Source organism: Tenrec ecaudatus, chromosome 14 (genome assembly GCF_050624435.1).
Source record: "Tenrec ecaudatus isolate mTenEca1 chromosome 14, mTenEca1.hap1, whole genome shotgun sequence".
NCBI classification, from domain to species: domain Eukaryota; kingdom Metazoa; phylum Chordata; class Mammalia; order Afrosoricida; family Tenrecidae; genus Tenrec; species Tenrec ecaudatus.
The window spans coordinates 24,519,377-24,543,871 of record NC_134543.1 but is presented as its reverse complement, the minus strand read 5'-3'; the positions used below and the strand labels follow the sequence as shown (position 1 = coordinate 24,543,871).

Below are 24,495 nucleotides of genomic sequence, written 5' to 3'. Positions count from 1 at the left end.
TAATTTAGTATCTATAATGACTGCTCTTTTGATTTCTGTCCACTTGATGAAGCTCAGAGCCATTGCTCTATTTTCTTAGTTTCATTACATGTGTGTGTGTGTGTGTGTGTATGTATATATATATATTTTTTGAAGCCCCGCGGCATGTCCTGGCCTGATATGGACACAGTTAGAGGAGCTCTAAAAATAAGAATTGTCTAATATCATGGAAGAAGAAGGGCTTGTTTATACTTAAACCTGATTAGTGGAACTATATAACTGCACACGATCCAGTTCAGGTACTTACTAATTACAATCTGTCTATCTCATTATCTGGGCTCTGGCATCTGAAAGTTATTTTTCTTCACTTGGCAATATCTACCTCTTTCTTTGCTCCTAGTCTGTGGCTCTTAGGCCATAGGCTTATTGTGTGAGTGTTTTGTTGTTGTTCTTGTTTCTTTTTGGTTGCTTCTTCTTATTGTTATCATTATTGCTATTAGTATTATAACTAGAGTTATGTTAGGGAGTCATTTAAGAAAACAAAAGCCCTGTAAGATTCTAAACTAGTTTAAAACATTTATGCTGGAATTGTCACCCGTACAGCTCCTTACACTCATAAGGAGATGACAATGCAGAGGGGAGTCAGGCTGGTCAGAATTTGCAGTGTGCCTACTCCCAGGCCTATCCTCGCGGTGTGTGGGGCAGAGAGTGATAAGCATGTAGCCCCTATTACCGCAACTTGCTCTAGAGCCATTGCCAAGTAGGGAAGCCTTTATGGGGCACCTACAGTATATTTTGATTCTTTTTTAAATCACAATTAAAATAAAGCTGAAGTACTTAAGGAGCACGTGATATAGGAAAAATATCCTATTCACTATTTACTTCCAACAAAATGTAGGGCACATAATATCCACACTTCTTTCATTTCCTTGTAAGAAATAAGTCTATTCTTGAGTCTCCATAGATGTGAAATGTACTGCTCGGAGTTCAGTTGGGGGGAGATCCAGGTTTGGCTTGTCAACTGTTCTCAGGTTTCTGGAAAATCACTTAGGTGGAACTTCGCTCATCACCCTATAGAAATGTGAGAAGAAGGAAGCATCTTTCTCACTAGTCAGTATCTTGTCCAATGAGCAAAATACTTGGAACATTCCAAACCCGACCTCCCTGAGATCTGCGTATGGACTGTGGATTCTGAACATGCTACACCCTTACCCCGTCTGCAGAGGTTCACCAAATTACCACCTAAGTGGTTCTAACTTGAACTCCCCAGGATGAACCAGCATATCTAAAAACACACAATCTCTTTTTCTAAAGAATTTATTAATGAGTGAATTTCAGTCATAGTTGGGAGACTGTTTCTCTGTTTGTATGAATGAACCACACATTGCTTTCTGCTAAGATTGCAGCACAATAATAATTCAGTGTCCCAGCTACGACTCCAGCGATCAGAAAAGTAACCCGTAGGATCAGTGCTGTGATCTTCTACTGCTGTTATTCACATTGAAATCCCATCGGAGGAAATGAAGTGTTTCCATGTGCGTAAGATACCATGTAAGTTCAAACACCATTTGACACGGCAGTGCCGAGTAATGGTGACAGAAAACCATTGGCCAATACTTGTGCTCAAGTGGCCATTAGACTAGGTGACAGAGATAAAGTTAATCCTCCCCTAAATAATCCAATTCGTGAGCACCTTTTGAACCCCAAACTGCTATATTTGTGGGGTGCATTTTAAACATATGATGTGAGTCTTAGACTTAAAATCTAAATGAGTATTTTCAGAAGGTTCTGACTTTGAGATGACAAGCATGAATTTGATTTCAGGAGGTTAAAAATTACAAAAATTTAAAAAGAAACACTAACCTTTATTACTGGAATACTGAAAAAAATTACTGCTAGTTTTAGATAGCTGTTCTTTTAGCTGCATATTACTCCCTCCCCTCTTTCTCACACTCTCCCTAATAGAGTCCCGTACCTCCTACTAAGTAATACCTATGTCCCCAAAGTACACAGCTTTGTGATTTAGAAGGGAAAATGTCTTGCTTATTGAACTAGTGGAGAAAACCTTTAGCGGTAGCCGCCTTTTTTTCTAAGGGAATGAACAAATAAGTACAGCGTCCACAGATTTTCTTTGTTCCTTCTAATAAGGATGGATGACACTGACCTATTGAAAATGATTAGACCTGCTCTAGAGGTGCATTTGGATGCAGGTTTTTAAAATGTACAGGGCTTTCCATCTAGTGATTTGTGCATTTCCAAAACTGTGGGAGGAGAATGGAAAAAATAATGATCAGATGTCGTTGGTGTGTATTGAGAGATGATCTTAACCATGTTTACTTGTATTTTGTTGTTTTTATTGTTAGTTGCTGTTGAGTTAGCCAGCCCCTTGGCTCACGATGTCACTATGCACAGTGGTCAAAATGCTACCAGATCCTACATCATTTCCATGATTCCCACTTCATGGAAAGGCTTTCAATTTGGAAGATATTTAGGGAATAAATTATATGGAGCCTCTCAATGCCAAATGGAATGAGTTGTCAACAGAAATGGTCTTCATAGAACTCCACCCTTGAGCATGGCTTTAGCTATGAGAAGGACACACCTTACTCTCCCCTGGCCACCTCCATAGACCAAAGGTGGTAGTCTCTTTATAGAATCCTCTTTCTCCTATCATTCCTCTTTCTCTTCTATTCCTCATCATCAACCCCTTTCTCTCTCTCTCTTCTTCTTTCCCCTTTGCCAGGTTTTGGAGACCTGACTTGGACACAAGGAATACAGGAGGGAAGGCCATGGGGTCAGCCTCCCCAAGCCTCCTATGGTTGGCAGGGAGAGGCTCAGCATAGCGTACATGATGCCAGGAAGGAGGAAAGCATTCAGACATGAGTTTCAGGAAGCTCCATCTGTAGTTTTCACCGCAGAGGTTGACACTTGTTTCTCTTTCTTCCTGCAAAGGAAACTGCTTCCTTGTAGTATAAATCCTCCTGCAAGGATAGGCTTTTCCGTCCAATCCCTGTTGTGGAGTTAGCCAACCCCTAGGCTCCTCATGAGCCTGTGCACAATGGCAAAATGCCACGAGATTTGGCACCGTCTCCATGATTCCCATTTCATGGCAATGCTGTTGCTGCTTCAGCTCAATCTGGAAGACCTTTGGGGAACTGAATAAATTGAACTTCTCAAAGTCCAGTGAAAGGATTCACAGAAATGCAGCAAAGATCATTCTCCGTAGAACTCTAGTTCTTTTCCATGTGCCGGCACTAGCCCCTTTCTGAACCAAGGGGAGAGGAAAGGTGAATGTAGATGGACTTCAAGGCCACAAAGCTGTCTCCTGTCCGTAGCTCCCAAGATTAAACCAAACCAAAGGCAACAGTATATTCCAACTCATAGAAACCCTATAAAGGATTGCACAACCTGTAATCTGTTTCGGAACAAATTGCTTCATTTTTCTCCTTCCAAGTGGGATTGAAGTGCCAGCCTTCTGGTTAGCAGTCCAAGTTCCAAAGTGCAAAGATGATGAAATGGCTCTTTTGCTCTGTTCTGTCATAGGAACTGCATGCTTGGGCTTTTCTCTCTCCTCATGTCAAATAACACATGCCAAGCAGACCATCAGATGCTGAGTTTCAAGGTACTCAGATCTTGTAAGGCCATCAATCCCTCCCTTAAACTCACCAGGGAGAATTGGTGTGTGTCTACTCATTCGCTCTCTCCTAAATGAACATGCAACTACTGGTGTAGAAAAAACATGCACACAATGGACGTGTGTAATACATGTCCAAAACATGACACAAAACGACATGGCTTAGCGAGTGTGAAAAGACTTTAATTAACCTTGTCAATATTTTCTACACCAGAAAATGAATAATGATCATCTACTCAAGGCAAACCTTATTTATCTTACCAGTCTTTAATCTCACTTAGTGATGAACCTTTTAAAATTGTCAACATAAACACAAAGGTCAGTAAAAAGTAAAATAATACAAGTTTCTTTAAAAAAATGCTTTGACGAATAGACTATGAATAAAAGGAAAAATAGCCTGTAGAGATAAGGATCTCTAAAGTGCACTCCAAAAGTCACTTCTGAGTCAATGCTGGCTCCCAGGACAGCATAGAACTGCCCCTGTGAGTTCCTGAGACTGCTGCTTCTTTAAGAGGTAGAAAGCCTCATCTGTCTCCCATGGAGTGGCTTGTGGTTTCGAACTGCTGAACTACCAGGGCTCCTGGTAGAAAGGTTGATAGGCAACTCTGAAAGTGATAAATGATAACCAGTTGATATTGGATTCTGCAGGTGTTTATGCTATCGGGACACTCTAGGGCGCAGTCTTCCCTGTGATCATAGACTTCTATACGAGCCACGCTGCGCCTCTGGCTCTGACTCCAGTTTCTTGATCTAGTGACTCAAGTACAATCTTCAGTGGATTCTAATTCTGGAGAAGCAAGTGGCACTATGCGTTCGAATTTCAATACTGAAAGATAGCTTAGTTACAATAAATGATTATAGTCGGTGTATATTAAGAGAATAAGGAGATCACATGTTCACTTCAGCAGTATAAATTACTAATGATTGAGCCCACAGCCCAAAGAGTACTCAGGAAAAGGGGAGATTATTACCCTGGTGGAAAAAAGTTAAAGTTTAGAAGAAAATTTGCGGCTTCCAGTTGAATTTACCAAATTCATGGATTATCACATAGCAGATCATTAAGAGCTGGACCCCAATCGACTACTTAACACATTTCCCTTTACTAAATAAAGGAGAGAGATCTTTCGTTTAAGATCTCTATGATTATTAAAGTAATGAATGATAAGCAGTTGATTATTGAATTCTAAAGATGGCTATTATGAGACCTTTTGCATATTATTCTAAGTTGCATAATTATCTCAGGCTAGAATTATAAATCATATAATTCTATATATGAGGATGTACTTCCCTCAAAGCAAACATTTTTTTAAAAGCTATGTATTTAAAATTTTTTGTTTTTTTACAAAACAACCTTATGCCCCGTTATGTACGGGGGCACGGGGAGCGGCCTCCAGTCCCCTCGGCGTCATGTCTTTGGAATCAGCGGCTGCCCGTCCACTGGTTCCTTCCTCAAATGCTGGGACAAGGACCCAGGACAACAAAACAAATAACCTTCAAAGTACTCTCCACTGGACTTAATACATTTGTTAAAGTCTGCAATTCCATTCTTAGAAACATTTTTCAATCTCATCTGTTTGGATAGCTTGTTTTTTTTCTTCACCTCGTCCACATCTTCAACCCGCTGTCCTTTCACATCCCTCTTAATTCATGGAAACAAAAAGAAGTCATACAGAGTGAGGTCAGGTAAGTAAGGTGTGTGGGGCAAAAGGCATGCATTTTTTACAAAAAACTGGTGCACTGAGATTGCATGAGCAGATGCACTGTCATGATGGCAAAACCATTCCCCTGTCTACAACAAATCAGGACTTTTTTGTCACACACTGTTACGCTATCTTTTCAGAATCTCTAAATAGAAAGCCTTATTAACAGTCTGACCTGGTGGAACAAACTCCAAAGGCGCTACAAGTCAACATTTTCATATATGAGAACACTAAAAGGCACACGAGGAGTACCCCCTTCCCCACCCCCACACAAAACGGTAAAAAGCTGAGTTGGGCAGACTGCATTTATCTGACTGGAGAGCATCGAACAACTTGCTTTGAGTTCATGCATCTAGTGGCATTGCCTGGGAAGGTTCTCTCTGGTCACAGTGAACTTTTTCATAAAAGCTGTTTCACTCAGAGTTTTGTGTGTGTGTGTGTGTGTGTGTGTGTGTGTGTGTGTGTGTGTGTGTGTGTGATGGCCAATTGAAGAGAGCACTGTGTGGCTGTGAAACTTTGTTTCCTGCTCAGGAAAAATGCCGCAGAAACTGATGTGATGTTGAACACAGATTACAAGGATGGCACTATGGGAAAAACTCAAGTGTATGTGTGGTTTTCTCGTTTGAAAAAAGGTGAAAAGTTGATTGATGACAAACCTCATTCTGGACATCCATCAACTTCCTGAATGGATGAAAAATGTTGACTCACTGTGAATTTGAAGTTTGCTCCACCACCAGGTTGACTATTAATCAAGCTTTCTATTTAGAGGTTGTGAAAAGATAGTGTAACAGTGTGTAACAACAACCAAAAAAAAAAAAAAGGCCTGATTTGTGGCAGGCAGGGTATTGGTTTTGCCACCACAACAATACACCTACTCACATAGTCCTCTAAGTGCACCAGTTTCTGGCAAAAAAAAAAAAAGACCCAGCATGCTTCTCTTGCCTCACACACCTTACTCACCTGATCTCACGCCATGTGACTTCTTTTTGTTTCCTCAAAAGAAGAGGGACAAGAAAGGGCAGCAATTTGAAGATGTGCAAGAGGTGAAGAAAAACTGAGGGAATTGTTGCAACCCCCCAAACAGAGGAGTTTGAAAAATGTTTCTAAAATTGGAATCACAGATTTAACAAATGTCCTAAGGGTAATGGAGAATACTTGGAAGGTGATAAGGTATTTGGGGGAAATAATTAAATGCATAGCTTTGGAAAAAAATTCCATTTTTGTGTGTGGGGTACTTCCTCGTATATAATACCCTATGAATCCTTGTAAAACAGAGGAGACTCTACTCCTGTAAAGAGTTACAACCTCCAAAACCGACAGGGGCAGTTCTGCCCAGTCCTATAGGTCCCTGTACGTTGGAATGGAATCTATGGTAGATAGTTGGGTTTGAAGAGTTGGTATATGTACCCTCTTCTGTTTCTTTAGTGACATCACACACACATGATATATAGTGTACAAGCCCCTTGCAACTATCATATGTAATGATCTTAGGCTGGAGAGGACATTTGGTCACTTAGAAGAAGCTAAGATACCACAGTAGTCTTCCTAGAGTATCCTTAGAATGTATTATACATATTTGGCACCCTATATTTAATTATTTAACGTTCTGATCTTCTTCAGAACTCTCCATTACAATATCAGTCAGCAGTCTGGATTTATCTTTCATGCTCATCAATTTCATTTCCCTGAACGAGCCAAGCAGGCATCTGCTGATGCTCTACCACCAGCTGATTTTTTCCCCTTTAGTACGTTTGTGTTCACAGTGAGTTTCAAAACCCCATGGTCTTTATGGAGCATCCAGGCTAGTGGCACACACATCATTATGGGGGTTTTTTGCTTCTTTTTTGATGATTAAAAGAAAGTAGAAATTAAGTTCTTTGGGGTACTTGTATTGTTCTCTATACTAAGCATGAGGAACAGTTATAAAATGATGAGACACAAAATCTATCTTCTATGAGCAAACATGTAAATCAATAATCATATGTAATAGATGCCATAATGTACATATTAAAGGACAAATAGTCATAACAAAGGCAGATGAATCATTCCATTGATTAGAAATTAGCTTCTGGCAAAGGATGCCATGGACTAGTTTGGGCTTTCCAGTCTAAAGATAAACAGATGCTGATCTGGCTAGAAAGGAGGATCGTGTGCTATGACCCAGATACATGAACAACAGCACGTGTTTGGGAAAATAATTCAAGATGACTAACATGTAAAGTGTAAGGAGGTCCACTTTGCTATCATGTTATATGTTCAAATCTTTATGAAGTTAAGTGAGTTTGTTTTTTTTTTAAACTAGGAATATTTTACTATCTTCTGTCCTTTAAGAAAATCCCATAGATTTGATTGATTCAATCGTGTATGTTTTAACACTTTGACATATTTCTAAATACGTCCCATTAATTCAAAATATTGAAATGCATACAAGTCAAGTTTTGGCAGATTTTTTCCATTTTCAAAAATCATCTAGCTATGTGAAATTAGACCCTAAAAAAGAACTTTCACAAACTGCTTGTGGACCAGTACCAAGTCATGGCCAACCTTAGCTGCCTCTCTTTATGGACTTTACCCCCCAGGGTTATCTCTGGAAAAGTTTCCAACCCTTTGTTGCAAATGCTTTGTACTTTGCTCTCTTGGGTAGAGTATAAGGAAAGTTTAGAGTTATCAACTGCTTTAGTAGTTACTTGGCCACTTATCAGGCTTTTAGATGATAATGAACTTGTCTTGGTGGGATGCCATGTCCATGACACAGTGGCTTATCTGATTTTGTAATCCTTTTTCAATTCCCCTACAGCTTCCAGGCTGGGCTGAAGATATGGTGCAGAATATTGAGTGATTTCAAATTAAGTCCAATCTCTGTTAGAACTTCAGTGTAATAACAAAAACTATGAAAAACAGCAGAGAATAATAATGTGTTTTTATTATTAGTGCAAGTCCACTCTGAAGAACATGGCTAATTCTAGAAGCTCTCCTACCATCACTAAGACTTTTTCTTATTATAGTTATGCATTTTACATGGCATACAAAAAAATTTAAACAATTTCAGAGTCAGCTAGAATTGTAGAAATACTAGAGGAATATCAATAAATAATAAAACCAGTCAAGAATATGATAATATGCTTAAAAAATGAAAACTTCTGGGAAACTTTATGCTTTCTCTCAGAGTTGGTTTTGCTTCAATTTGGGGGGAAGATGATACAGCTTTGGGTATATACTCCCTAAAGTTTCATCACTTATTATTAATATAATCTCACAAAACCATTTAATTCTTATGGGCTGCAGTGTTCTCTGTAAATAGTTTATAATTACCATGTTTTCCTTAGGTAAAATTAATTATGATTAAATTATATACTCCACGGAGCATCCAGTATACTGTCAGATACATTTTATAACTAAAATTTTAAAAATCACAACTTACTGCCATTGGTTTGATGCCAGTGCATAGCTAGCCTACAAGACAGGGTAGAACTGCCCTTGTGCATTCTGACTACCACTCCTACAGGAGAAGAGAGCCTCATCATTCTTTGAAGGAGAAAATTTCATCTTTCTCCCACTGGTGGCTTTGAACTGCCTACCTTGTGATTAGCAGCCCTACACATAACCACTCTATCACCAGGTAACTGAAGATAACCTTTATAGTTATTGCCCATTAATTTTTGTTATTAGTGGTATTTTTATTGAAGGTTTTTTCTCTCTCTGGCTTGTAGTACTTCTTCGTCTTATTTTTTTTTAATTTTTTTGATGGGGCTGAGATAATTAGTTAAATGCCATCATTTGCTCCTTTCTTTTCTGTATCATGTTTTATCTTATTTCAAATAGAATTTTAGAAGTCATTGAATGGATATCACAATAGATCAAGTGAATTATGGAGATGTAATCCTACTCAAGAGAGAGGCCCTAAGTTAGGCTTAAATATGTTCGTCTCCTAGCTTTGGCAGGGTTCTCCTTGCAGTTCAAGACATTTCTGCGCTAAGGAATAACTATGAAATTAGTGTTGTGATAATCACGTGAACATAGATCCTTTGAGTTACTCTCATGTGCTAGAGGTTTTACATGTTACCTCATCTGAGCTGCAGAATGACAGTAGAGAAAAGAATCATACTAATTATCTCTAGTTGTTTACCCATCTTCTGGGACCACATAAGACAATGTTTTACTGGTATATGTAATTTTTTTTCAGGAGAAGACCACTTGTGTTAGGTTGGGTTGGTGAGAGAAAAATCCAGTGACGTTTATATATGTGTAAGACTGAGCTTTATATCAAGAAGTAATTGTACATCAAGAAAATGTCCCAGCCCAGACTAACTCAGGTCCTTATGTCCAATACCAATACTAGTCCATAAGTTCCGCATGCAGCCACATGCTATGATGCAGAATTCAGGAAACTCACAGGCCAGTGAATGCAAAGTCTTGCGAATCTAATGGTTGTAGCTCTGGCAGAAATCAGGGTCAGCCAGCAGGAAGTTAAAGGCAGAGAGAAGGGGAAGTTCCCAGAGCCACCTTATCAGAAAGCCACACCCACAAGGAGGCATCAGGTAGCAACCTCATTGACAGGTTGATGCCACGCCTACACTTTTATGTATCTTGAGATATTTCAGTAAATGGATGCAGCCAGGAAATGCTCACTTTTCATTTATTCAAATAAAATGGAATCCATGGTGACACAGTAATTCTGGGCTTGGCTGCTAACCAAAAACATTGGCAGTTTTACCACTTAGAAATCTCTATAGAGCAGTTCTACTCTGTCTTATAGGGTTGTAATGTGTGTGAATCCATTTGCACAGAACAATAACAGCATTCACACCAAATCAGGAGTCAGTGGGATAATTAGTGTTTTAAACCCAGAGGTGCTGATCTGGAAGAAAAGTCTCTCCTCCTGCTCACAAAAGTCTGTTGTTAATTGACTTGGTTCTGACTCATAGCAACCCCATGCATTAGAACAAACCACTAGATAGTCCTGAACAATCCTCACAATTGTTATGTTGGAGCTTATTTTCACAGCCAGGGCATCACTTCAGCGTATTGAAGGCCTTCCTCATTTTTGCTGATTCTCAACGTTACCAAATCTAACATCCTTCTCCAGGTGTCTTCTGATAACACGTCCAAAGGACGTGAGATGAAGGGACAGCATCCCTGTTCCTAAAGGGCATCTTGGCTGTATTTCTTGTTAGATAATTTTGTTTATTCATCTTGCTTTGTTTTACCAAAAATTTGTTACCCTAATATGTTTCCCAAAAAGTCAGAGCCTTGAAAAAGCCAATTCTGTTCAGCACATACAGATGCTGCAACGAACAACAACATAAGAAGATACATGTAATTAAGGTGTGCATTCATTCAATAATTTATTCAATATGTGTTTGGATAACTATTAGTCTTCTAAGTGGCTTACAATACTGTAATTCTATAAGAGAGCAGATAGATACCTTCAAATTCTCCAAGGAGTGCCTGGTGGGTTTGACCGCTGACTCTGTAGTTAACATTCCAACAATTAACTGACAGTGTTATCTGGTAACAATGGTAGGAAACATAAAGGAAACCACTACCCATGTCCTTAACACTGTTTGGAGTCTGAGAATGAAAACAACGCAGATTTAATGTAACGGAGGGTTGGGTTAATAAAAATCTGTCCAGGCCACAGTAGGTTCACCAAGAACGTTGGCAATTGCGAGATAGAAGTATTGGCATAAGCTAAGAGTTAGGTTGTAAATATAGTAGAAGGTGCCATTAATTTGAGGTTCCTCCAGATTTAACACTCCATTATCTTACAACCTTTTGAAATGTAATATTGTTTTTTAAATGTGTTGTGTGTTCATATACACCATACTGAGCATTAAAGATTGGCCTACATTGGGAAAGCAGATCATTAATACAGAAATATAATTTGAAGTATTGGGCTAAATAATAATTAGGACTTTTCCCTCCTAAAAGGTTCAATTTTTCTTTCCCTTGTTATGTATTCTATTGTGAGTCTGGGGACAAATAGTACATGACCTTTTCACTTGGGCATTTGTATTCAGTCTTAACAAATAGTCAGTTTCAGCTTAAAAACTAGTAAGTATTTATCAGCATTTATCTCATCTTCATGAAACATCAGATGCTGAGAAGAGGTTATAAGAAGTCGGGTGAGTGGATGAGGTACTTTTTGTAACTCAGAGGATAGAGCTGCCTTCATGGTCCCAGGATTCCATCTCCATGCATGCAGTCACCGTTTTAATCTACATCAAACTGTGATACCAAGCTAAAGCGCTGATTCTGCCAGTAAAACCCCTCTTTCATTACATGGACACCTAAAATAAGAGCCAATTACACCCTTTTTGTATTGTTTATGAGGAAGTTTACCTCATGTATCTAAATCAAAAAACCTTGAATATTCCCATGAGATATTTGATTTCCACACTCCTTTGTTATCCCTCCACGCTTATAGTTCTTTTTATGTCTTCTCAAGATATTTTTCCAGACTCCAGAGATTGTCTCTTCTCCCTTCTCTCCAGAATGTTCTCTGATTCACTCTAAGGATGTAATGGTATGCGTGGGTCATTTCTTTGCAGCCTTCAATTATACACGTGTGCACTGTTAAAGCAGGTCCACTCTGCTGTTGAGGCACTCTTGCAACTTCCATGACTTGAACATATCAATGGGTTTCTCAAACTCAACCCCAAGTAGGTTAGCACCTGATTTCTTCTCAACAAGAGGGCTCCCTGGTGGCATTCTGGACAATGTATCCCGTATACTAAAATATTAATATCACAATCAGCCAGAGCTATTTAAACATGACAAGATAGAAATCATTACATCAAACTGTGTCCTTTAAGTCAGATTGTTGAATAATTTTTTTCAGTGGCAGATAAAATTGCATTACACTCTTAACACCAGTAAAGGCATAGATACAGAAATCAGAGACAGATATATCATGAAATTAGTGATAATAAAAATCTACTATAAACAGCAGATGAGATGTTAAATTAAGCTATGTCATGATTATGAGCTAACAGCAAGATTAATTTGTCTCCTTTATCCAAAATCAAACCAAGAATTTATTAGCTTATATTATAAAAACACACTCAGGCAACAGTATGCAGACTGCATCAGATTCCTTTAAAACTATGGGTCCTGTGGGCTCAAGCATGCATTTGTTACTTTCTTTGAAAGATTTTATATGATGCCTTGTGGAACACATGAACATTTAGTTTCTTCTTATATACTCAAATTCAATATTAAAAGTTTAGTAGTCAAACATGTTTAACTCAATGGCAACAAGGGTTGTTTCTCCACCCCACCCCCACTGCTAAATTATCGAGATTGTTTGCGTTTTTCCTAAAAATTTCCTCTGCCTTTGTGAAGTTCTCAGAATAATGATTAACTTTGTTAAACCAGAGACTAAAAATCTTGGTACGGACTGACCCATGGGGACACATTGACTATAAAGATTTTAAAATAAAACAATAAAAGGGGCGTCCCCATCAGGGGCAAAAAGTCTGACGCATCCTCGCAATTTACTCTATTTGTCAGAGTCGTTCCAAAGAGTTCTTCAGAGTGGGGGGATTGGCTGCCAGTGCCAGGTGCTCTCCAGTGTCTCGCCTTTGTGGTTGTCTACCGGGTTTCCCAGTCCTTGGTTGAACCGTAACGTGCTCAGAGGGGTAGACTGTAGAACAAACTCTAGTGATCTCTTCCAGTAGAGGCTGAGGCCATTGCTGTACACATGTTGCCCAGGTCTCGTTTACAGTATCTTCCTCTCGCCACACACACAGAGACACATGAGCATGTGCAAGGACATGTGCACACACACAGTGTTCTGCTCTTCTCAGTGGAGATTGAGCAAAGCCATTTTAACCCTCATGTTTCTCCAGAAGTCTGGACAATAGTCTTACCAGACTTCAAAACATGTTCATTTTATGATTTTTCTAACCTTTAGATGCTAACACTTTAGAGTGAAGAGGCTGTCTTTTCCCCCTTCTATAAGTGAAAAGGAATTGGTTATGCCTCTTTTAATCAAGCGAGTTTATTAATAGGGAAAAGGCTATAAAGCAGATCAGTCTGGGAAACTCACGGGGCAGGTCTACCCTGTCCTGTAGGGTCCCTATGCGTCAGCATCAACTCACTGACCATGAGTAATTCTATTGACACCTCATTGTCAACTATCATCTACAGTCAGGTTGGCAAAGTTCAAGAGTGGACACAGGGAGCAATGTTGATGCTAACTCCTTAATGTCTTTTAAGAGTCAGCATTGGATGCATTTTCTAAAGTAGAACCCACGAAACCATATATGTGTGTTCCTTAATCCCTGCCACTATTGGCTCGGCCCTACACCTAATACACACGAGTAACATATATACATGCATGTGCACATATACACACAGTTTCCTTCTAATTGACAAAAGAGCCTGGGATGTCCTTTGCCCCTACTGGACAGGCATGAAATAGAATCCAGTGCCTCCCTCCGATCCCCAAATCAGTTTGTCTTGCTGACCTCTTCCCAACCCAAGCTTGCAGTTCTGTTTTTTCTGCTTTCCCTAAATGCAACTTACTTTAAGCATGTCTTCACTTGATTAGTGTTCCTCCGGTGCAAGGTTGTTAGATGATAGCCCATTGGCCAGTCGTAGCCACTTTCTTCTCTTTTAAATGTCTGTGGATGACATACAGCCAGACTGCACGCCCTTTTTATTTTTTTAAAGACACGAACTCTAAAACAACAAAAAAATTTTTAAAGAAAATTCAAAGTGTGTTTTCAATTTCGGCAATTAGAAAAGGGGGGATCAACCTGACAGAAAAACGGAAAAAATGTTCAGTGTCCCCTCACTGCTCTGTCTGTGCCTCTTCCGAGTGTGCATCTGGCGGTTCATCTATGAAAGGGTATAAATTATTTTTCTTTAAAAATATTTTTGTTCTCTTTTCCCTTCTTGTTTGGGAATTAAGTACATTTTATATTTTATCTATTTCTATATAGATCAATGTGTTTCTTTTAAATGGCTAGATCTCTATCTTTAGATATAGTTTTATCTAAAATGACATAAAAAAGATATGAATTGTTTTCTGCAATTTTCCCCCACTCCCTCTTTTAATGTGGAACAACTTCAGCTGCAGAATCCCCACATCCACATCTTTGAAATTACCCCGGTCTCATTGAAAATCATGTGCAACCTGGGTGTCATGGGGACAATGGACAGAGTGTCATTCCAATTGTAACAGCACCATGTCTCTGTGGGGAAGTCACTGGCATCTCAGCCTGTGGGATTCCTATCCAGTTTCCCTTTGGGTCACCTCTCCAGACCTAGAAACACCCCCTAATCCTCGATGGGGCTGTGTGGCTGCCGATGAAGTTGTTCGACTTGAATACATGAAACTAGTCTCCTTGTTTTTGCTTTTAACCTTTCAATTATTCGTATTATAATTTGATGTATTTTGGCTATTTTCAGTAGGAAACGAAGTTTAACTGTTTTGATGATTTGAGAATATTTAATAAAACTGTAATAATTTTTGGAGTAATTGCATGTTGAAGAAGTTGCAGCTTAGGGTGTGTGAGATTGTCAGTGTTAGAGTTCTGTTCTTTATCTCCATAGATGGGCATGTGTAGCCTCATTTGTTTTTGTATATTGCCCATCCCTTCCTTACAGCCAGAAGCTCTAATGCAGCTAGATCACTCCGTGCCGCCCTTACATGGACATGGCGACTCACTTACACATTCACCCCCATCATCGTCATCTCCTGTGTAGTACACTCATAGATACAACCCCCTCTCCCAGCATCTCTCCTGCCCATACGCCCCCTTTCTTTAGCATTGTTAAAATGTATGTGCTGTCATCCATCCCTTAAATTAAAGAAAACCTAAAACGTGTCAAAAAGACAAAAATTTGAAAAATTAAATATATACCTGGAAACCTATAACGACGCAGAAATTCATTCAAAACCCTTTAGAGTCATACATTTTTTAAAATGACAAATAACAAAAGTGAGCAGGTTTTTCTCTCATTTTTCAAAACCATTGCAATTGGAATTATTTTAAATTCTAAACTGATGACCTTCCAAGCCCCTAAGTAAAAGTTTGTTAAAGTGCAGATTTTTTTTCTTTTCATGTTATGTGGTGTGATGTATGTGTTGTTGCCTCCCTGTATCATCCTCTGTTGTAAATTATTATATTTGAAAAATTAGATATTTTACTCAAAAGTTTTTAAGAAATGATGACAAAAAAAGCAAGTTACAAGAATGTGGCAATTCTATTTGTCCAAGAGCATTCTTACACAACTTTCTTTTGTAAATTTTTCTTTCATGCCAAAAAACATGCGGGCAATTTGTTGATGTAAGTTGACTATAAATTAATATGGTATTCCTTTTATTTAAATCATTTTATCTATATGGGAATGGTTTCTTTCTTTGTTTTCTACCCTTTATAAAAGAAAAACGTAGCCTGTAATTTTTTAATTTTCCTTTTCCCTTTTCTTTTACCATGAATGCCTTGTTGATTTTGTTTGCTTCACTTCCCCTTAACTCACTATGGCTATAAAATTGCTTTTATTTCTACTGTAAAATTTAAGAACTTTATTAAATATTTTCTTTCATTGGTATCTATTTGCTTATTTTCCAATGTTGTGTTTTGTGTTGTATTGCTTTTAATAATAAATGTGAATTCTACTCTTGGTATAAATAAGTAAATCATCCTTATTCCACAAAGCAAGCCTTGCCTCATTGCCTGAACTATTATGTTATTTGTAACCACCAACTTTAAAGCCTTGAATTTCATAGTAGGCTTTCCAAGATGGTAATAAAATGGGTTACTGCCTATAGGTTATTGCACTCAAGAAGAAAATGAATTGTTAGCTCCAAATGTTATTTTGAAATTACACCCTCATTTAATTCCTTAGAAAGTCTTCAAGGCCCTTTAATTATTTTTATCAGAGAAGGGGAAATATGGTACTCTCAAGTGACTATGGTAGAGTTTGTTTATCCAGGATTAAATTATTTTTGTCACCAATTTTACTGAGGAAAAAAAAGATCTAGATCGGGTGTTTAAAATCTTGTCCTGGGATACTTATATCTCCCACTGCATAGAACTAATGAAATTACTAGCATAAACACACACACACACACACACACACACAGAGGCTTGCTCTCTTTCTCTTTGCTTCTTTTCCCTTTTCTGCGACTAGTTTCCATTTATTTCAAGGATCATCAGGTAAGATTTAAAAAGAGCCTAAGATTCTACCAAGAAGACACAACATGAATCTCACACCTAAAGTTTTCCTTAGGAACGTTCAGGTAGGTACCGCCATTATGTGTGATTCTAAGGTGAGAATACTTCTTGGTCCTAAGAATAGATGTATCAATGATTCAGAAAACATTGATAAGAAACACTACACTATGTCTTTATAAAGAAATCACTGCCTTACTTAGTTTTAAAAATTAGTGTTATTTGAAACTTTTATAGCAATATTAACCCAAAAATATAAAATATGTAGGCCTTCAACCATGCAGCTTTAATGAATGAGCTCCTCCTGCCTTAGTTGATATGATTCAAAATTGTCCACTATGTTGGGTGGTAGTTTGGTTTTAAGAATAAAAATTCCCATAATAGATAGGGGGGTGCTGTGAGATGGAGGTGGCGATCGATTCAGTTAGATTTTTTCAGCAAACCAAAACCAAACCAAATGATAGGTATATGTCAGATAGATAGATTTTGGACAATTGTCTCACCTGTTTATATCCAGAGGGATGAGCAAGTCTGGAACAGTCAGGAATTTTACATTGGAGTCTTGCTCCATAACTCGTTCTTCTTCAAGAAGCCTCCACATTTGCTCTTCAACTGATTGGATGAAGGTCAAGCACACGAGGGAGGATCATCTCTTTTCCTGAAAGTCAAGTGTTTGTTTTACTCCAATGGCAAAACTCAATCAATAGGCAAATGACACTTAAAGTTTTACAATGTATAATGATATCAAAGAGCTATAATATACCTTACTAAGCATGTGATAAACAATATAATCTAACTTTTGAGTCAAACTCACGTCAGGTAAATTGTTTGCTTTATGAAAAAGAAAAGGGGGTGAGAGAGAACAACTCTACCTAAAAATCATTATCATCTTAAAATGTAAGTTAAGCCACAAACATCTTTCTAGTGTTTTCTACATTTGTCCCATGACTATTTTTAGATGGAGAGAAATTTCATCGTTACAAGTTTCTAACATTATTAATAAGATATTTATGAGTTGCAAATATACTTCTATGACCCCAAATAACTGAACAGAAATATTCAAATAACTGAATTAATAGCGGAAAGAATTATTTATTCTCCATTATATGTGAATTTCTGAGAAGAGAAGAAAAACGCAAATAAAGAGGAGATTAAAAACCCAAATGTACACAAAATAAAAAGAAAGAAAAAACAAACAGACAAATGAACAAGCTGTAGTGTGATGTTCTCTCCCAGAGCATCCCTGTGGCACCAGGGTTTCAGTGTTTTTGTGACCGCTCAGATTGAGACTTTGTCAATGAGGTAATGGTCAGAGTCACTTTGAAATATCATACAGCTTTACTTAATGTTTAGAGGACTTGCTATATTCACCATTGCCTATAATATTCTCACAGTTCAGATGAGTTCTATTAAAATGTTAACACACTTTTTCTATGGCAGAGAACCCTTTTGCTGGAGATCAGCCCTAGAGGCATGAATTATATAACTATAAATATACCCATCAATCAAAAAAGCAGAGCAGTCTTCAGGGTTAAAATAGCCTTATTTATATCCCTTGTGGTCTCTCTAGTTTAAAGAACACACCTTGTCCAAAAAAAGTATACATTCCCAATTTAAAATGTTATCACTAAGAAATATGGATAGTTCTTATTCCAAACCCAAGAAAAATTCTGGAAATGGTACAGAAAATTAGGGCATTGATGACTATCAGATTTTATCTCACCGACTTTAGGCTTGTCATTTGTATGAATACTTTGGTAAGCAGATCCATTTGGTTGATCTCTAATTTTATAGCCTTTGGGCAATGAAAAGAAAAATCTCATCTCCACTATTGCTGAAGGCGAACCATCTAGATTAGAACAGATAAGGTGCTACAAGTCTCTGTACAGCAGGAGAAAACCCTGCCGGGTCGTAGGTCATCGGCACCTCTGTTTGTGCTTACTGTTATAGCCACTGAGTCGTCTTCCATTGCGCTCCCAGCTCATCAACTCTGACCCATGGCGACCCTGTGTCACCTCACACAAAATTAAGGCATGTCTATGAAGTAATGGAAACCTGCCCCCCCCCCACCATCTAAAATGATGTGTGACCTGGAATTAATTCTCTAGTCCACTCTGCCTTAAATGGGAAAGGGAAATTTGGAATTAAAATTGATTGCCTATCCCAGTTCATAAACCTGTCCCAGGCAGCTTTCCTGTTTATGATGATCTCAAACTTTCAGTCCCTAGTTCACGATGATCCCCATTTGCATTGATTTCAGCATATTGTCAACTTCCTTTTAAACTGGAGGCACGCTGCCAATTCCTTGAGATACCAGCAAAAAGAAAAAGTTATGAAAGTTTCTATCATTTCATAGATGCCAGACTCAAGTCTTCTTAACTGAGGACATTTATCTGTTTGTTTGTGTTTCACAGGATTAATGACAAAGTGGCAAGGAAAGCTAAAGAGGAGTCATTTTAACAACCCTTGTTATTTACATCTTGCAACAGCAAACCCAGCATCGTAGCTTTGAGAGAAACCCTTGATCACTTAGGACGTCTCTAGTCTTTCTGAGTCCGGAGAAACTCTTGATCACTTAGGACTTCTCTAGTCTTTCTGAGTCCCTTCTGAATTAGTGTGCTGTAGGACCCCCTTTCCCTCCCACTGTGAAAATAAAATCATTTTATGTTATTTAAATTTTGATCCAAGGAGATACTGGCATTAGTATGTTGAATGAGAAGGAAATAGCAATTTAAAGGGGGATGATTCATCCAAAGAAAGAGAGAGAGAGAGAGAGAGAGAGAGAGAGAGAGAGAGAGAGAGAGAGAGAGAGAAAGAAAGATAGAATTACTGGTTCAGGCAACAAAACTTTTATTCTTTGTCCTTTATTTTGAGTTCCTCTGTTTACTCCATGCAGGGCAGCTTCCTGTAACTGCCATAAAGAACAAATGACTCAGGCACCTTTGCCAGAACACACACACACACACACACACACACACACACACACACACACACACACACACAACCTTTGTTCTAGTTAAATTGAGGAAGAACTCCTAAACACATTCTCTAAAGCAAAGCGAACTAATTCCTGAGAAAGACTTTGAGAATCTTTAGGCAGATTGCTGGAAATCCACTTCCTTCTCACCACTGTTCTTACTGAGAGTCCTCCTCGATGCACTTATGTGTCTTGCCCTCCTCTACCCGCCTTTCCCAGTCTCTACGCCCCACCCCCCAACTAGAAAAAGAAGAAGTTTTCTCTGGGTGAGGTTTAGGACTAGCTTACCTTCAGGGAACCATGCTCCAAATCCCATTTATAAACACTAGCAAAAGGGCGTAAGTTATGCATTAAGTAAGTTTCAAGGTATATGAAGTACATATGCTCACAATGTAAAGAATAAGCAAGCTGGTCAAGTAAAGCAAGTATCGAGTCATGGTAAGTCTGTAAAGACTATTTTGCTCGATAGTTTCAAACTCAACCCACTAGAATAGAAGCTTGGTTTTAGAGTACAAGTGCAAATATCATCTTGGGATTTTCCTAAAGGTTCTGTTTTATTTCCTCACATGGACTAAAATTATCCAGTGGGCCAGCTATGTCAGTGCAATATTTCATTGTCCCTTCTTTTTCAAACGCTATCTGTTATATGCATTTTAGCTCCCCTCCCAATTAAATTTCTCTCTAGATCATGCAGGATTATTGACTAAACAGGGAGAGAGTAAAGGCTACTGTCATGGGTACAAACAAATCTACTCAAGTGCTCGGAAGGTATGTGATAGTTTCTACTCAGAGAGGCCATCTCAGCACACCTTGAGCCCGACCAATTTAGATTCCATGGTTCTGACTGAAGCATGAATGTAAAGATACAAGGTATGGAAAACAGAGTGAAACATGCCTCAGATCCACATTTTGTGGGAGTGACGTGTAGGTAGAACTCTGCAGGACCGTGTAAGGTCAAAGACTTGTCTGTTTGCAATGGCCCTTATAGCTTTGGTGGAGTTGCCGCAGCAACGAGGAGGAGGAGTCTGAGGGAAATTCATATCTGTCAACACTCTTGCCATCCCTTCATAACGGAGTTATAACTAAAGGCAGAACCCTGAAAGATATGGTGTCTGGTACAGTATTTAGGACCCCAGCTCAGGAAGAGGCGACATCAATCACAGCATGTCATAAACTCAACTTGCTGGTTTAAAGGGGTAGGTACACATCTTGACATCCCTGTTAGAGGGTTGGAAGAAAATTATTTCAGGAATAAGTTCAATCAAAAAAATATAGACTATGACTTCTAAGATTTGTCCTTTGAAAAATGACATTGCCAAGAGATGCAGAAGAGACTTGGATTATCTTACGTCCATCAGGTTGACCCCACCATGGGATATTTTTATATTCATGATTTGAAAGCACTATGATTCAGTGAACTAGTCTGGGCTTTTGTCTTCCCCACTCAATTCATACACATCGTAAGCGCAATAGTTTTCTTGCAAGAGTAAAACAACGTCTTTTTGCCCCTTTACTTCAGAATCACTGATTCAAAGAACTCAGTGAAGTCTGCCTATCAGGTTCTGAATGTAGATTTCCATAAGTCATGGTTATTAGACCAAGGCCCACAGAGTGGTCATTTAATAGATGAGGGCCTTTCTGGAAAACTGTAATCAAAATGACTACTTTCAGCCTCTTTTAAGTCCCCTTCATCTAGCTTATGAAAGGAGGGCACCCGTTAAGAAATGTAAAATACAAGGTTGTAACTTAAGGACAAGCTAAAAACAAAACGCCCCAAATAAAAAACCTTACTGGCATGGAGTAGATTCCAATTGAAGATGGGTCTTTTAGATTCCTTAATCTTGAGCTCAGCGGCATGGAGAATAGGTGTACATGCATGCACACTCAGTTCTGCTAGCCAGCCAGGAGTTACGAAATTATCAACGAATTCATGAATACGTATGCATAATATGAATGAATACCATCAGTTTTATAAGCTGATCCTGGAAAGAGCACAGTTGAATTCTATTTAAATAATTACTTGAGAGTATCTAAGGCCCCAGCCAAGGCTTTCCTCTTTTTGGTGGCAAGAGGCATATCATGGGCTGCAGAGCTGCCTGCAGTGGTGAGGCCAGCAACCAGAAAGGGCCCATGGGAAGAGCCCAGTCATTGCATGAGAGTTAGAGGCATAACCTATACGCTGCTTTCACTGAGAGTGACTAGGAATTGTGTTTGCAAATATACTAATTCTGTGTTTCTCTTTCTTTTCAATCCCAGGAGGTGAATTAGTTGTCCCTCTTCTTGTACAAGACCCTTTAGCTACCCCTCCTATTGCTGCTCATGCACCTTCCATTACGCTCCCCCCTACCTTCCGCCCCCTCCTCACCATTATTGAGACCACCAAAGATTCCCTGTCCATGACCTCTGAGGCGGGGTTACCTTGCTTGTCGGACCAAGGCAGCGATGGTTGTGATGATGGCTTGGTGATGTCTGGGTATGGCTCAGGGGAAACCTTTGACTCTAACCTGCCCCCTACTGATGATGAAGATTTTTACACCACCTTCTCCTTGGTAACAGATAAGAGTCTTTCCACTTCAATCTTCGAAGGTGGCTACAAAGCACATGCGCCCAAGTGGGAATCCAAGGACTTTAGACCTAACAAAGTCTCCGAGACTAGTAGGACTACTACCACATCTTTGTCCCCTGAGCTCATCCGCTTCACAACTTCCTCCTCGTCTGGGATGGTGCCCAAATTGCCAGCTGGCAAAATGAATAACCGTGATCTCAAACCCCAGCCTGATATAGTCTTGCTTCCGTTGCCCACTGCCTATGAGCTAGACAGCACCAAACTGAAGAGCCCACTAATTACTTCCCCCATGTTCCGTAATGTGCCCACAGCAAACCCCACGGAGCCGGGAGTCAGACGGGTCCCGGGGGCCTCAGAGGTGATCCGGGAGTCGAGCAGTACAACAGGAATGGTCGTCGGCATTGTGGCTGCTGCCGCCCTCTGCATCTTGATCCTCCTGTACGCCATGTACAAGTACAGGAACAGGGACGAGGGGTCCTACCAAGTGGACGAGACGCGGAACTACATCAGCAACTCGGCCCAGAGCAACGGCACGCTGCTCAAGGAGAAGCAGCAGAGCTCCAAGGGCGGCCACAAGAAGCAGAAGAACAAGGACAAAGAGTATTACGTGTAACGCTAACACCCCTGCTACTAAGTGAATTTACACAAACGAACACAACACGCCAGAATTCTTCATATATCGATCTAGAGATAACTTTGAAAAGGAGAGGTGACAGATGTCACCAACTGTTGTCGCGATGAGATGGGGTATGCCATACCTGAGGTGGGGAAAAGACGCAAGCGCGAAATGCATTTTGGAAAGGACACACGACGGTGCGTCTCCCTTTCCAAGGCAGTCCTGGCTGCTGTGTGTCAATCACCGCTCGGAGACAGGACGTCCTTCTGCCCTGCTGTATCATAAAGCACACACTGAGCGAGCCCGGGCGAATGGCTCGGCCACGTTAGCGGACTGGAAGCTGCCTTCTCTTGACCTTTCGGCAAAAGGTAGAAGACTCCATGGCTTACTTGTTCCATAACTCCAAGTGAGTCTGTAATACTGTTGTGAAGCTTGACTGTAACAATGTTATGTTTTGTTTTGTTTTTTTAGTTTAACTATGTAAAAACGTTAAAAAAAAAAGGGAAAAAAAAAGCAAAAACAATCAAAATTCTAAATCCCCTTCTCTGGTTCTGACCAGTGTATGTAACTTTTCAAGATGCAAGGGGATAATGGCTTTTGGGTTTTTTGTTTATTTTTTGAGAATGACTGGATATAAGAAGATAAAAAAACAACCCTCAAAAGTGAGAGAGACTATTTGCCATATATGAACTCAAAGCCACCGTGGCGTTCACGCTACATATCAGGTTGTGGTGTTGTCTGTTTCCTGTAGGATGCATTACTAAACACAAAGCAACATCATGTGATGGATGAGAATGCGGATTTGAAAACTTGGTCCCCCAGAATCTCATACTAGAATTTGCTGCCCAAACCCTGCACAGATGGGTCCAGAGATGGTTTTTATAAGAGCCATTGGCTTTATTTAACAATATTGTTCCTGTTCATTAGCATAACCAAATTGTGGGGGAGGGGAGCACCCCTATCAACTAAAGGAGAGTCTTGCGTAACAAATTGTGGGAGAAGGGGGGCAGGCTGGATCTGTGACTGCTGGAAGTGCATGCAAATATAAAAGACAACATTAAATTGTATCAACTAGTCAAACCAGACAGGGCTTCAACTTGTGATGGATCCACAAAAGGTCACACAAGCCAAACACACCATGATGGAGTGCAAAGTGCATAGTTCGTCCCTCCCCCCCAACATGACAACATTTTACATCGTGTTTTTATTCTGTAGCCTGACACGAATGAATAATGCTATCCTTCCATTTGCTCACATCGCCCTTCACCCATCATTAAAAAAAACAAAAATCCTAAATAAATGAATAAAGCTTCTGTGACACACAAAAAGGAATTTAATAGTATAATATATATATATAAATAAATATATATACAGATATATTTATCATGGTATGTTTGATGGGGTGGCTGAAACAGGAAATCTGTTGAAGTCATGAAGCGGATTGAGATGTTGTTTTAAAAGAAAAAAACAAAACAACAAAAAAGCAACCTTAAAATGTGAAGAAAGTGTGAGTTTTAGTTTTGTCACAGTTAACTGTGTCAAGGAGGGAAAAAAAATCTTCTCAGATTTTGTTTACATATTTTACTACATTGTTGCTGGTATAATTCCTTCGCCACCTATGTACACACTGCTTTGAAAACTGTTATTACTCTTTGTTCATTTCAGTTTGTTGGGTTTATATTCCAATTGTCTTTATTTTTGTAAAGAGGAAACAATGTACAGAAAAAAAAAAGAACAATAAACTGGTTGTGTGGCCATAGCTATCCAAAAAGCAAGAGAAAAAAACAGACAAATATTCACACAAAAATGGAGTCATCCTTCAGTGGGTCAGACATAT

At 39.2% G+C, this 24,495-nt stretch overlaps 1 protein-coding gene and 1 pseudogene across 10 annotated transcripts in view; both read left to right on the top strand.

Moving 5' to 3' along the window:
• Nucleotides 1–22,655, top strand: part of NRXN3 (neurexin 3) — a 1,780,548-nt gene extending 1,757,893 nt beyond the window's left edge. For 7 of the 10 annotated variants that reach the window (XM_075530569.1, XM_075530568.1, XM_075530571.1 and 4 more), the window contains one exon: nucleotides 22,354–22,655. In XM_075530569.1, coding sequence (XP_075386684.1) covers nucleotides 22,354–22,655 — 302 coding nt within the window. Of the gene's footprint in view, nucleotides 1–21,732 lie in introns of all 10 variants that reach the window. The other 3 variants (XM_075530567.1, XM_075530566.1, XM_075530572.1) reach the window with 2 other exon arrangements.
• LOC142427092 (small nucleolar RNA SNORA57) lies at nucleotides 4,971–5,080 on the top strand (annotated as a pseudogene).
• Nucleotides 22,656–24,495: the final 1,840 nt, after the last annotated feature.